This window comes from Oryzias latipes, chromosome 23, assembly GCF_053564925.1.
Source record: "Oryzias latipes strain Hd-rR chromosome 23, Olatipes_Hd-rR_3.1".
Taxonomy (NCBI): Eukaryota; Metazoa; Chordata; class Actinopteri; order Beloniformes; family Adrianichthyidae; genus Oryzias; species Oryzias latipes.
The window spans coordinates 23,137,950-23,152,905 of record NC_136259.1 but is presented as its reverse complement, the minus strand read 5'-3'; the positions used below and the strand labels follow the sequence as shown (position 1 = coordinate 23,152,905).

Genomic DNA, 14,956 nt, shown 5'->3' with positions numbered 1-14,956 from the left:
TCTTTATAATTAATATTGAAACACACATTTGATTTTGAAATCCACTTCCGGTGCTTTTTGTGACACTTTTGCTAACTCTTTTTCCTTACGTTGCTTTCCCAACTTTTAAGTTTTAACGTCCAAGTAACCACTAGAGGTCTCCTATCGACAAAATGTGTCCTTTTTTAAAGATCACGATTAAGTGGGGACTGGTGAATGGCATTGCGGGAGTTGTAGTTTAATAGAATTCAGCTGCCGGCTAACTATCAAGTTCTCAACAACAGCAGCCGCCTTCAACTTTAGAAGAATGGTTCACGTCGATGGCGGAGAGCAATGACTGAGGATTTTGACGAAGATGTTGTGTTTGAGGTTTGTGTTCGTGGTCGAAACTTCCAACCGACGCTTTGCTGTAGTTGAAAACGTTAATTCATTGATAGCTTGGTGTGTGCTAGCAAAGATGCTAGCTAGCCTGTTCTGCATTTTTAATCCAAAACGTCCACATATTTGGTTCGTTGTTGGGCGGATTTCTGCCAAGCAGCTTTAGTGGTCATGAGAGCGGCTGAGCCGGGGCACAGTGGACGCTGCTGCTGTGCTGCTCTTTCATCATCATCATCATCATCATCATCATCATCATACCCAGCCTGGTGGTGGTGGTTGTTGGAGGTGTCATCCAATGCGCTCTCTAAAAAAACAAAAACAAATTGATATTTGAGAGGTCAAAACTTCTGAATGATGACGTAATGAGCTCAGAGTGACGATGCATGTGAGTCTATTTATTTATTTAAGTAAGCACTTTGAATTGTTTTGATGCAGGGATGCTTCCGGTATTAGGATTAGCAGCTGCAGAAGAAGAGCATGTTTGGGATCAAATCTGGATGACAGATTGAATTTGAAACAGCATTGTTAAACTTTGTTTATTTCTGTCTTGGAAAGACGGTTTTAACCCATGCTTGGATTTATTGTCCGTCCCTCAAGCAGGATGGGAGAATTGCAGCAGGTAAAAGATGAAAGTATTTTCTCAGCATCCCTCCCAGAAATGCAGGCGGGTGGAGGATGGAGGACCAGTGCGTCAAAAAAAAAAAAAAAATCCATCGTGTTTTCAGCCGTGGTGAACCTGCGGCTCCTCTCCTGTTTGCAGAACTCGCCGTTGTTCCAGTGCCTGCAGGATTTAGGATACACTGACTTCGAGGCATGTCCGACAGCATCGCAGCAGGAGGAATGTGGAGGGCAAGAGGAGGACCTCTCCTCTGCTGGAGCTTCAGTGAGTCTCCTCCAAACACACATCCCTGTAGGATAATACACTTGAGCTCCATTTTCCATAATCTGAGGATTTTCTTCTTGAAAATTTTTCTTTAAATGTTTTTATTATGTCTTTGTAGCATTTTTCTGATGATGGAGGACCTGTATAAAGAAAATAAAGCTTTAAGTTGCATTTCTGAATCATTGCGAATCAGGAGCAGACGAAAAAATGCTGCTTGAGAAGAGTGTATTTGTTATGGTGAGCGGGCAACAAGCTTCCTGCTCCGACCTCTTCTCAACGTGTAGGGAAAAGGGGCGGGGTTGCTCCACGCCAACAGTCTCGCCCACAACTCAAGTGAATTCAGCTACAAAACCATGTCCCAGAAAACAACTGATTTCTTACATTTTTCCTAAAAACGGCATAATCATGATTAAAAGAGCACTGGGAACGCTTTTAAGATAGATCGAAAGATGAAAAGAGTGGGACTTGAATGCTTTCCAACACTGAATAACTGAAAAAAGTTTAGCCTAAAAATTGTCAAACAATGATAATAATATGTATAAAGAATATGTATAATAATCCATATTTAAACCTTGTGTTGTCTTGCTGGTAAAAAAATAAATAAAAAAGTGATCCTCTATCATGTTTATTTGTAGAAAAAATTCCATTAGTTGTTAAACGCCTAAATGTGTGAAATATACTCTTCACATTTGGCGAGCTGCTGCTGCGCTCGGAAATCATTTGGTGGTTTCTCTGATTATCTTTTGATCTATTGTAAAACCCCGTGTCGTTTTCTAGCACATAGTTTCTGCAGGGCAGCAGTAGTTCTTTAGAAATTCACCTCTGAGTTGAGGCTGGAACTGATGGCGCTTTGTGAGTCCGTCACCCGTAACTGAGGGCTCCTAATCTGCCCTCCACCATCAGAAAATGCCACCAAAACCACAGTTTTCATTGGAGTGGGTCTTTAATGCTAAATGCCAAGCAGGGAGGCTTTGGGTCCCAATTTTAGCCTCTTTATAGGAATCAACCAAGGATTTGAACTCACAATTTTCCAGTCTCGGGCCAGACACTCCTCCACAAGGAGTCTATCAAAATGTTCTAAAGGGACTCCATCATCAGAAGAAGGGATGTTTTGTTTACGTTTCCACATGGGCTGAACACCGCTAGGGTACGAAGATTGTCTTATGGGTCATTTTTGACCCCCCAAAAAATGTTTGAAGGCCTCAAAATCACAGATACACACTCAAACACCTGACCCACCTGAGGCTGCAGGTGTGTCATTAAAAGGGAAAAAAAGGCATCTCGCTCACATTTGGGCATAATAATTAACAATTAACTTCCTAAAAACTATAAAAGATAAAGAAAATCCAGATTGATTGTTTATTTCATCAATTCAGAATTATTTCATATTTATATAGTAACAATAAATAAATATTTACTGTATGAAAGAAAACTGTTATAACAGTTGGTTTATGTTAAAAAACTGAAAATATATGATTAAAAATGAATTAGATTGAGCCAAATTCATAAATGCCAGGTTGTTTCATTGTTCACAACAGATTTTGGGTTTAAAATTCAATTAAATTGCTTTATTTTGAGTCATTTTTCACCCATAAGATGGTGCAAAGGTTAATAGAAGCCTACATGAACATGTCCCCCGCTCCGGGTCGAAATGGGACGTCCTGATTCCCTGTTCTCTGCCCGTCCCTGTTTGACCCGACCCGTCTGAAACGTCGTGTTCTCGTGGATCGTTTCGACCACCCATCCTGTGGTTTGAGTCGGCGTGATTCAGTTTGACGCGTCCTTGGAAGCTCAGCGTCACATGACCCCCCCCCGCTTCCCTTGCCCTCCCCTCCTCCTGCAGCGGGAAACTGCTGTGTTTGGTTTGTCGGGGAACTTTCCGTGCGTGTCACGCTTCCTCTCCGGCTCTCTGCTCTTCTGTGGAGTTCAGGAGGACGAGGGATTCTGATCGGGATCTCCAAAAGCAACATCAGGACTTTCCTGGAGCTCAGATAAACCTTTTCGCGGTCATTCTATGTCAGAGGCTGTTAAAAAAAAAAATCCTGTACTGAAGACGTTTCCGAATTTACTCCCCCTCCTCTAATATTTTTATTTTTGTGAAATATTTTTTACCTTTTTTTGGTTTATAGTTGTTTTTTACATGGAAAGTAAACGTGTTAGGGTCAGAAAGGATCTACAGTCACGTTTATCCAAGATTTCTCCTTTAGAGTTTTTAAGACTAGCTCTTTTGTTTACTTTCAGACTGAAGCAGATGTGTTTTTAAATGCACAAATATAGACATTAAGTAAACAAAAAAATGCATATTTTGTCTTGAACAAATGTAACTTATTTCTTTGTTAATTTTTTAAACAAATCCAAACAGATGAACTATCAGTTGTTGACTAATCCTGAACAGACTGTTAACCGTTTCTCCATCGTCATCCCTAAATCTTATCATTGATTAATAGTCAAAGGATTCTGTTCATCAAACAACACAAAGATGTGTGTTTGTTGTTACATTATTGTCGCCCGGCATCACGTTCTGCTTGTGGAAGCTGCGTTGTGAGGCGCCGGCTGGATCCCGTTGGGCATCAGGCTTAGACCGTATTATCTGCAGGGATCGCCTCATCTGGGCCGCGGTTTCTGTCCGGATAATCCCGTCTGATGCTGCGGAGGAGCAGGCCGGACCTTTGGACAAAAGGAAAATCAATACGACTGCGAGCATCAGCGCACGTGCTTCATCCTTTACTGAGGCGCCTGAGCAGGCCTGCGCTCAGACGTCAGATGAAGCTTCATTCATCCATCTTTAAACGATGGCTTCAGCCGAGGCCCCTTCTTTATTAACACAACCACCTACATAATCAGATTAGAGTTACATTAATCCTACACATTTTGACTTTACATGCATTTTCCAGCTTTTGCAAGGGAAAAAAAACATCTAAAGCAAACATCCCCCATCTTTTATAGAGTAGGAAGTAAAAAAAAAAAAAAAAAGCTGTGAAGGAGTTAAAATGTTGCAAAAAATCTCCTTCACTGCTGCCGTGACTCTGTGACACAAAGCACAAATCTCTTGAACAAAGACCAAGAGAACATTGCTTTTTTCACCTGAATCACTCTGAAGGGTTTTCTTTCTGCTTTTGGACTGTTAATTAATCTGGAATGGATTTTATTTAGAAAGAACTTAAAGCCAAACATGTGTAACCTGCAGAGAGGATGCTTCTGGAGACTGGTTGACGCCCTGTGGACCTGGAGTCCCCTTTTCCAGGCGAGTGGATCCCAAAAGCTGGAGAAGCAGCTGGTGAGCAGAAGAAGGTTTGTTTGCATGGAAGGAAAACCCCCTTTTTTCTTGAATTTTAGCCGGTCTGTGTTTGCGTCCCTGCAGGACTCGGCGTTCGGTCAGTACTCGGTCAGGTGCATTCTGGACCAGGACGTCCTGCTGCAGGAGGACGTGGAGCTGATCGAGCTGCTGGACCCCAGCCTGCTCTCCCTCAGCTCGTCCCCGTCGGGCTCACCCGCCCGGGCCAGCTCCCTGCCCAAACCGAGCCTCATCTCCCAGCCCTCCCCCTGGTACGTTTTTGAAGATTTAAAAAAAATCTAAGAGCTAAAATCTTTTTTAAGGGTTTAAAGGTAAAAACAGAAGCAGACGTGTTAGCTCCTGAACCAAATCCTGCATCTTCCTGGTTAATCTCCACAGTGTCTGTCTTGAGATCCTCTCTGCTTCCTTAATCACCACATGACTACAAATTTAACTCCAAACTTAATTACCTAAAGTTGTAATCCTCGAAATCTCTGTCCCGGATCGGATTTCACGCTGTCCGTGGGGCCTCTTTGCAGCCTGAACGCCTTGGTGCTGCCTCCCTCGCCCTGCAGCGAATAAAACCAGAACCGCCGCCAGAGAAAAACCCAAAGGTTGCGCTGAGGTTCTGTCAGGAGGCTTTCCGTCAGTGACCAAAGCGACATGTCTGCAGTTTTCCTGCGACTGCTCTGCATCAGTCCCTGTTTGACGGCCAACAGCTTTCAGATTGTTTTGTAACAAGCACAGCCCCAGGCTTTTCCGGAACCTGGAGGGGCAGTTTGGAGACTGAAACCTTTTATTTTCAGGGTAAATAACTAAATGTGTGTCTCAGAAACGTTAACGCGTGATATCACACGTATGTTGCGAAAGTCCAAAGTTTTAGTTTTCAACATTTTGTGACGTCTCTCTAAAGACGCATTGCTTTTTGTAACCAGATACGTTTGAATCCCGGAGCCTTTTCTCACACAGACGCCGTTCTCCTCCAACCCTTCTCTCAGGGATGTGGCGGCGCTGCTGGGCCTGGCTGCCGTCCTGCTGGGGCTCTGCTCCTCCTCCTCCTCCTCTGAGGGCCCGTGGCTGCTGGCCTTGGCCCCGTGGGGCCTGACTCTGCTGGGCTGGGTGGGGCTGAGGGGCGCGGCCCTGTGGAGGCGAGGCCGGATGCAGAGGGCCGTCCACAGCCGGGCCACGCAGCTCCAGGCTCTGCTCCACGACAGCAAAACTCTAACCGGCCTGTCCCGCAAAGCCCTGCGTTTGGTGCAGGAGACCGAGGTCATCTCCAGAGGTTTCACCCTGTAAGTGTGCCGCCGCTGCTGCCGCCGCACCTTTGACACTTTGAATCAGCAGCTTCAGAAGCACACGTCAGCTTTTTACATGTTCCTAAGCAAATATTCCTCACAGATTTCCACATTTAGTTGATTTGCAGAAGTTTAAAAGTCATTTCTAAAGCTTGGAAAAGTTAGTAAGAAGACCGATGAAGTCTTCAGATAAAGTTTGGTGTTTTTTATAAAGCACAAATCGGAATTACAAAGAATTGATGCTTCATCCTGAAGTCTATGACATTTTTAATATTTTGTCATTAAAATGTAATGTAACATTTATTTGACAGAATTTTAGGGCTGCTAGAAAAAAGAACAAATATACGAAAATAAAGTTGTAAAATTAGGAGGAATATAGCCAACATTTTACGAGAATAAAATGTACAATTATGAAAAAATATTCAATAACTTATAAGAGTAAAGTCAGAGTTATAGTTATACTTCAAAAAGTGATAATTTTATAAGGAAAATATTCTCCTTTTTCAAAAATAAAATATTACATTTAGCTTTTGAATTCTTTCAAAGAGACAGCTGAACACTGCCTTTTTTCTCATAATTTGAGACTTTTTACTGTTTTTTTCTCATTACTTTACAACTTTCCCTCATAATTTTATAACTTTATTCATATCATTTTAAAAAAGAATTGTTGTAAAATATTCACTGTTTTCTCATCATTTTAAGAATTTTTCTTTTTACACGTCGACTGTGTTTCTTCAGATTTATTTGTGTATTTTCTGTAAAGATGGTCCATATAGTCCAACATAATTCTTGTAAAAAAGAAAAAAAGGACTTTTTAAATAATTAATTTATGATTTCATTCTCATAAACTGACGTTTCTCACAATTGTATGACTATGTTCTCATATTTATTTAGTTTTGCTCTTTTACTTGAATGAGAAATCATTTACATTTAAAAATTTTGTTTTTCTTTTTACTTTATATTCCAGAATAAACTAAATTATTAAACTAAATAAAAAAACAAAACAAAGTTAAACTTTATTGGTAGACCTAAGGAAAGGTCATTTGTTCATAGTGATATGTCTCTGCTGCAGGTTTTATTTTTATTTGTATTTATCTAAAGCTTGAAGCTGCTGATGTTCTTGTTGCATTTTGTTCGTCTCTGTCCGTTGTGTTTAGTGTTGTGTTTAGTGTTGTGTTTAGTGTTGTGTGTGTGCCCCCCTGCCTCTTCGGGACGTCTCCACAGTTGTATCACATTTCACTTGTCAAGTTTACTCGACAGGGTGAGTGCGGCCAGCTCCTTTAGCAGGGCGGGGCCGGGGGCGATGCCACGCGGCCAGCAGCTCATCGGACTGAGGAAGGCCTTGTACCGGGCTCTCCGCTCAGCCTTTAGAGCCTCTCGAAGGGCCACCTGTCACATGCTCAAAGCATATCCTTTCGTAAAAGAGAAAAATGAATTGCATAACTGAGTTTTTTCATTCAAACATGTTTTTTTCTTCCTCTCTGTATTGATGTTTTTAACGTGACGCATAAATGAACATTTAAAGGTGTCAGCGAGTGGGCTCGGGCAAATCCTAAATAATTTAGATCAGATCATGCTTTATTTGTCTTTAACTCCTTTTAACGTTTCCTCTGAGCTCTGAGATTGATAATGTGACAAACTACGTGTGCGCGGTTCCTCTGAAGGAGCTGGGGCTCGGCCTGGGAATCGAACACCTGGGGGACGAGCAGGCCCAGGAGCTGACCGACGACTACAGCCTGCCTGCTCTGAAGGCGAGTCCTGCAGGCTGACCGGGTTCAAAGGCGTGTTCTGCTGTCTTTCTGCAAAAAGGAGGAAGGACTGACCCCCCCCCCCCCCCCCCCCCCCTGCCTCTTTTGGCCACAGATGCTCTTCCAGCTGTGGGTGGGGCAGAGCTCTGAATGTTTCCGGCGGTTGGCCCTTCTCCTGTCTCCGTACCGCACAGATGAGCCGGAGGAGGGCAAGTCCAAAGCTGTCGGTTCTCCACCCCTCCCGATGCACCGGTCCATCGCCGCCATGACCGAGCCGCTGCATCACGCCCTCACCAGCTGTCTGGCTGAAGTGCAGCGCAGCTACGACTTCCACCGGCACTTCGAAACCCAGCCCAGGACGGCGAGCTCGGACCGGACCGGGCGAGCCCGAGAGAAATGCCGGGAGCTCAACACCCTGCACACCTCCATCCGGAGTCTGCAGCTGCACCTCAAGGCCCTACTCAGCGAGTGAGCCACGCACACTCTGACATCCTGACAGAGCTCAGCCCACACTTCCTCTGAAAAGAGGTCACAGGTCACCGGTGTGGGTCGGTGCACCCGAAGGAACCAAGTGTAGTTTTTGAAATCTCTCCTCCTTCGACACCATCAGGATGATCATCTTGGAGGACGACCTGGAGAAGCTGATGGTGTCCAGGGAACCGACCGAGCTGACGCTGGAAGGTTACCAGGACCTCAGCGACCGGCTCCAGCAGCTGCAGCCGCACATGCAGGCCAGCGCCGGCTGCTGGGAGGACACCGTCAACCAGGTGGAGCGCATGCTGAGACGAGCCAACGCATGCACAGGTGAGCAGAACGCAGACCCACCGAAAACATCATCCAGAGTTTCCCAACACGACGTTTGAACTCCTCAGGTTCTCATGATGTGTTTGGTAGGGCTGCAACAAGTATTCAAATACTGGAAAATTCACAATCTGTTCCCAAAAAAATCAAATATGAATATTTCTCCCATCTGAGATTGCGATTTTTACAAATTTAGTATAGTAGAAAAACCCTTCTGACATTGTATCAGTTTCAGGATAATGTTGGACTTTAAGTAGATAAACTAAACTAACTGAATTCTCTCCTGACAGGAAGAAATACATCTTCAAAGTGTGGGTGCAGGTCTTCATTTTCAAAGTAAAAGTATCAAGTATTTTTTCATAAATGAAAAACTAACGTTCAGTTTACTCAAGTTCTAAAAAGATACTCGAAAATTTTATATGACAAAAAATTCATTTAGAATATTACAGAAATCTCGTGATGAATAATGTGACGTCATGCGACCGTCTGCTAGTTGATGATGAAGTCGCACCGGAACACGTCTAAGAAAGGTTCATCTAAAGTTTTGGGACTGTTTTAGTTTTTCCACTAAAGATTAAAAGAAGTCTGTTATTAAAACCGATGGTTTCTTGTTCTTACGGAGACTTTTCTAATGCAGGAGATCATTAGAAATTTGAAATCGAGTTCTGTTACCGAGAGCTCTCTGTTCACATGCTCTCCCGCTAGCTTACAGCCCCTCACACCGCCAACCTAACATTACCGGTGCAACAAAAACTGTGAGCGACATTGGAGCGTTCCAGTTTTAAACCCGATTCCAGCTCAGACGAGGAAAACAAAGACGTAAATGGATCTAATACTCTGTAAGTGGATGCATCAGAATGGAGCAGAGCAGGGAGCTTCTGACCCACCCAGCGTATTTCTACGTCACAAATACGATCTTTTACAGATGACGGATTTTCGTCTGCTCCTGATTCACAACAAGTTGAATAAAGAAATACTCAGAAATGCTATTTCCTTCATCATCTGAGAAATGCGACCAGAACATGTTAAAAAAAAAAAAAAAACACGATTCATGAAACAAACAGCTATTACTGATCTACAGACGGAAACAAAAGAGGATTTTTTTTTTGCCTTTGGTTCATCATCTTTTAAGCGTCTTTCGTCTTTATTTAAAAGCAAACTTCCTGGTTGAATAAATGTTAATTTGATCTGATCCTGACTTCCTTCAGTTCTTCCTTGTTTACGTGTCAGAATTCTGAAAAAGTGTAAAGGAGAAGCGGCAGCCAGCTGGGAGTACAAGACGACACAAAGCACAGATTTAGTAGCAGGAAGTCCGACGCTGTGAGTCTGATGGGATTTTTTTGTTTGTTTGCGCTGACTGAACACAGGCGGACTGCGTCTGTCAAGAACTTTAAATGTTAAAGAGTGGCACCTTTTAAAATAAAAAATAAAACCTTTTCTTCCTCATTGAGACAAATTGCAAAGTTCTATTTCAGTCCACGTTCCCCACTTCCTTTACTTATTCAAAGTCTATTCCCAGCTCAGAAGGAAGTCGCTCCACCTCAGTGCAGGAGGAGGAAAACCTCAGAGGAGTTCCCGCACCGACATCTCCACGTCATGTTTGTTTCTTACAGTGATATAAACTCACTAAGCAGCCTCTCTGCAGGTGATCCCGCCCCTCCGGAGCGCTGCGATCCTCCTGAGGCTGCAGCTCCTGCTCCCCCCCCATCTTTTCCCTTGATTCTGGATAAAGACCCAGTGCCAGAGGAGCTGGTAGGAACAATATGTGACCAAACTTTCTATGCAACTTTTTATCTAAACATGTCCCCCCCCCCCAAATCATCACGTGTAGCACGGCGTGCCGTATCCGCCCCTGTGTGTTTCATCCACCCAGGAATGGGAGGCCTACGTGTCCGACTCGGACTCTGACGGGGAAGGCGGGGGGTCATGGTCGGACGTGTTTTCTCCGGAGGAGCGGGAACGACAGCGGAGGGAGAGGGAGGAGTCCCGTCGCGTCCTGTCGGAGCTCAAAGCTGTCCTGGGCTTCCGTGCGTCCGAGGGGGAGAGGATGAAGAGGAAACAGCTGCTGTTCAACGACCAAGGTCTGCGCTGGCGTTACTGATATTCCTGGAATGAGAGGCCTTTTTTTCTTTTTCTTTTTTGGCTGGAGGGCTTCTGCTTACACTCAAAGTGACAGCTCTCAAAAGTCATGCTAATATTCTTCCATTAAGTCCTTTTTTTAACGCAGCCTTTCCGCTGAAAGTGGCTGCTGGTTGTGTGTCCTGCAGCTACACACAGTCCAATGTTCTGCTGTTTTATTTAGAGGTTACACTAATGGAAGGGATGGAGGATGATAACGTGCTGCAGCAGATGGCGTGTTTCACAGAACCATCTGGCAGTGCAGAAACTTGGTCAAAAGGAGGGACTTTCAGAAGATGACTCAGCATATCTGTCCAAAAATCAATCACATTCTAAAGCAGATAATCCCAAAAAAGAAAAAAACAAGAATTAAAAAAGGTTTTGTTAGAAAAGTTATTCTGAACAATGGAATGACTGTAACAGCTGTTTATTTCTCTATAGAAGTCTATAGGATTTTGGCTTCTTGGAGCCAGCAGGCACTTCCGCTTTGGAACGCCAAGGGGGAGGGGCCACCCAGTCCAGTTCTAATAAACAATCAATAGTCTCACCACAATGTTGCCGTAAGAAAAACAGACAAAACTCGGCTTTGCTATCTGCTATCGCTGTCTCGGCACTGACAGAAATGCAGCTTTAGACTCGACACAATCCAGTTAATGGACTAGATAATGTTTTATGACAGTACAGCAACAAAAAAACAAAGCAGAAAAGGCATTTTCTGCTTTGTTGTTGCAAGGCTGCCATCTTGTTTACTTTTTTGGGTGAAGATGCTTGTGAAAGCTTTTTGTACTTATGTGACTGTTGTTGGACAAGAGAAGAAGAAAAGTGAAACCAAAGTGTGAACTTGGTTTGGGAACAGAGCTTGACAACACCAATTTACAGGTCGTACTGTCCGGCACAGTGGTGGGGGGTTCATGATTTGGGTTCTTTTTGTTACAGCAGGACCTGATGACCTTCCAGCCTTAAAAAGTCCCACTCCCATCGTCAATTGATCTATTTTCAAAGTGTTCCCAGCGGTCTTTTGATCATTATTTTACCATTTTTAGTCAAAATCAAAAAACCTTGTTTATTGTAACTCCGTCTTCTCATGTTTAAGCAAATATTCTTTAGAACAGCTCCAGGTTGTCCAGAACGCTGCTGCAAGGCTTTTAACTAAATTATCTAAGATTTCACACGTCAGCCGGTTATTAATGCAGCTGCACTGGCTGCCATCCGCTACCGAGTGCATTTTAAAATCCTGCTTTTAGCACACTCAGCACTTAATAGCCAGGCACTGGTCTACGTAAAAGACCTTTCGCAGCCGTACACTCCCAGCCGGTCCCTGAGGTCATGTGACCAGGGTCTGCCGGTTGTTAAGAGAACCCGGTGAAAGACTAAAGGTGATAGAGCCTTTGCAGCAGTGGCTCCATCTCTCTGGAACTCCCTTCCTCCCAGCCTCAGATCTGCAGACTCGGTGTTATCTTTTAAAAAGCAGCTAAAAACGTATCTTTTTAAAATTGTTTTTTCTTAATTCTTTTTATGGTCTGTGTTCTACTGTGAAGCACTTTGTGATTTTTATCTCGAAAGGTGCTATACAAATAAAGTTTATCATTATTATTATTGTTGCTGGGTGGTTTTCTAGAACAGCAGAGTGACAGGATTTCATTAGATATTCACGTTTGAGTTGTGGGTGGTACACGCCACCCTCCCACTTGCTGAGAGCTCTCTGTTTACATGCTCCCCTGCTGGCTTACAGCCCTCACTTGCCCAGTGTATTTGTATTACGGAGTATTTTTTGTTTTCAGTTCTGACCGTTTGGTGTTTCTTCTCGCCTTTCAGCTGCTGCTCCGCCATCGGCTCTCTCAGATCCTGCCACAGCGCTGTCAGACGCTTCCACAGATGAAGGAGGAAACCCCCCATCGCAGCGCCCGGCAGGAAACGAAGAGGAGGAAGGGGAAGGAAAAGCTGGCAGGGTGACGCCTGACCCCTCTGCTGTCGCCGTGACAGAATTCAGCTGCGGCGTGGAGCGCGAGGATCCCGGAGCCACATCGGTCTGCAGCAGCGGAGGAGGAGGCGGAGCCTCGGAGCTGCACCAGTACGATGGCGTTGAGGGGGAGGAGCAGAACGCTCTGGAGTGCTTCCTGAGGCCCAAAATCCCCGCCGTCTCCGTGATGGACAGACTGACCGAGATGCACGGCTCAGAGACTGTGAGCTTCAGCTCAGCCATCGCCGCTCAGGTTGCCGCACGCTCACAGTCGCTTATGAGCATGGAGGAGCAGACGTTTGGCGATGATGATGATGAGGAAGAGGTGGAAGAGAGCAGTAGAAGAACCTGAGACGGACGAAGCTGAAAGCTCACTGCTTTGATAAAGCACGGACTGTGTTTTACTGTTTCTGATCCACGTCTTTGCAGCTTCCGACATGAGACGCTTTCATCGCCGCCCATCCGTCCACGTCTCGGTTTGTGAGCCCACTGTTCTCGATGCTCTTATGCTGTTGAAGCTCAGGTACCAGAACCACAAACGCAGAACCTCACGCTGTTCGGACCAGACTAGCCCTCCGTTCACAAGCAGATAATGTAAAGGACAAACACCATCATCATCTTCATGGTGAAGAGGGAAAGCTGGGATTCCGTGATAGCAGTAAAAGCTGTGATCAGATGATGGATTTCACTGTGGGTTTGTTCAGTTGCCATGGAGATGATTCTGTATCGCAGCCGTCCTTGATCGCAAGGACCAGATCGTTTTAGCAATTCTTCTTTCTTATTACATGCTTACATGCTCAAAAACTCAAACTTTGCACACACCTAGTACCCGGTGAGAGTGAACACCCCCCCCCCCCCCTTTCAAAAAACAACAACAGTGACATCACAACAGAGGAAACAATGAAAAAATAGAGCAGGTCGTCCAACAACCGAAGGGTTGGCGGTTCAATCCCCGCTCTCCCCAGCCAGCTGTCGCCCCCCCCCCCGAGCGCGGCTAGCCTGCAGCTCACCGTTCCCCCCAGGGGATGGGCCAAAATGCGGAGAAGAATTTCCCCACTGTGAGATAAACAAAGTAAATTTAAAAAAAACAAAAACATTGCAAGTTTTAAAACTACTATGGGATGCCCACACGACCTAAGGCTTCGTGGCCATTTTGCGGCAATGTGTGAAATTTAGCGATTTTTTTTTTTTTTTTTTTTTTTTTTTTCTCGCACATTTTTGCGCAACATGGAAAACAAAAAATTTGGTTTGAACAAAAAAAAAGTGTTTACACACGCCACCAGGTTAAGTTTACAAGTCTTCACCTTTGACCTTAAGAAGAGGCTGCCATCTTGTTTTCAAAAAACTCCTCCTAGGGATTTGAGTCCATCACCTCTTAACTCCTTAAGCATCTTTGGGAAGCTGCCTGAGAGGAGATGTTAAAAATTCAGTTTGTAGATTTTGTCAGCATTAGCGTGGCGAGCCTCCAAAAGTGGAATTTCCCACGTTTTTTCCCAGAGTATTGTGAAAATTAAATCCCTGCATCAAGTTGAACGAAACAATATGTCATACGATATAAACATATTAGGAATGTGGGTGTGGTCAATCATAAATCTCCGTTCCTAAGGAAATAAAAAAAATTACTTTTGCCGATTCCTCTAAAAATGACATTGACTTGTTCATCACCCCCAGGCGACCAAAATATAAAATGGTTGCTATGGAGATAAAACCAACAGAAAAGCAGAAAAGTTTTTTTTTTCCTGGTGAATTTGTCACATGATGCCCTGACCAAGGTGGCAGGGGTATATGGGGAAAGTGAGGGGTGTGTGTCATCTGCTCAGCCAATGGAGGCGGGTCAAAAGGAGGCAGCAAGGGAGTGGTGGGTAGCACCTGCAGGCTCAGTTTTAAAACTGGTGTAAAAGAAAACATAACAACCTGGTACACTGAGCAGTACGTTTAGCTTGATTTTTGTGAGTTTATAACGAATAATGAAGAGTTACTCTAAGACCCACTGAATCTAAAGAGGTTTTCTTTTGTTTTGGATTGTTACTCCAGACCTTTTATTCTAATTTAGCGATCTAAAGATGAAATTCAACCCATCTTTGTCTGATCTCACACTGCTGATTTTGTACAGACCTGTGTGAAATTTGCAGATTTGCAGGAAGACTTAAAGGAGGGTGTCATGTTAAACCGGGGTGTCATGTGGCTGAAATCACAATCATTTTCCGGATTATTATTAGAAAAACCTTGCTGGAATCGAAGAACTTGTAGAAAATGACTGAATCTTCTCAACGTCTGAATCCATAGGGGAATTCTCAGTGGAATCATGAGGAACTGAAGAGTTTTATTGAATGTAGTTCAGTGTGGTGAGGATTTCTCTTGAACTAAAGGACATGAGGAAGAGTCGCTTTCTTTCCTAACCAAGTCCCGATGTCCGCTCCTTCACTGGTCACCGTGTTTGCCTTTGTCCCTCCACCTCCTGCATTTTCCAGCGTGAAATAAAACACCATCCTGGAAATGTTCACGGCAGTCTCTCCTCAC

The 14,956-nt window shown here is 44.2% G+C and overlaps 1 protein-coding gene across 7 annotated transcripts; it reads left to right on the top strand.

Annotated features, from left to right (window-relative positions):
- Positions 1-205: 205 nt before the first annotated feature.
- vezt (vezatin, adherens junctions transmembrane protein) lies at positions 206-14,937 on the top strand. Of its 7 annotated transcripts, none has more exons than XM_011491291.4 (12): positions 206-348; positions 1,118-1,240; positions 4,428-4,517; positions 4,602-4,786; positions 5,513-5,806; positions 7,070-7,216; positions 7,413-7,560; positions 7,673-8,025; positions 8,168-8,361; positions 10,004-10,110; positions 10,232-10,439; positions 12,292-14,937. In XM_011491291.4, exons 1-12 carry the CDS (start codon positions 313-315, stop codon positions 12,786-12,788), a joined length of 2,382 nt encoding a protein of 793 aa, XP_011489593.1. In that variant the 5' UTR covers positions 206-312; the 3' UTR covers positions 12,789-14,937. The 7 variants fall into 7 exon arrangements, with proteins under 7 accessions (XP_011489593.1, XP_011489592.1, XP_078797946.1 ...); XM_011491290.4 differs by having other exon boundaries at positions 7,058-7,216; XM_078941820.1 differs by lacking the exon at positions 206-348 and adding an exon at positions 601-742.
- The last annotated feature ends 19 nt before the right edge of the window (positions 14,938-14,956 follow it).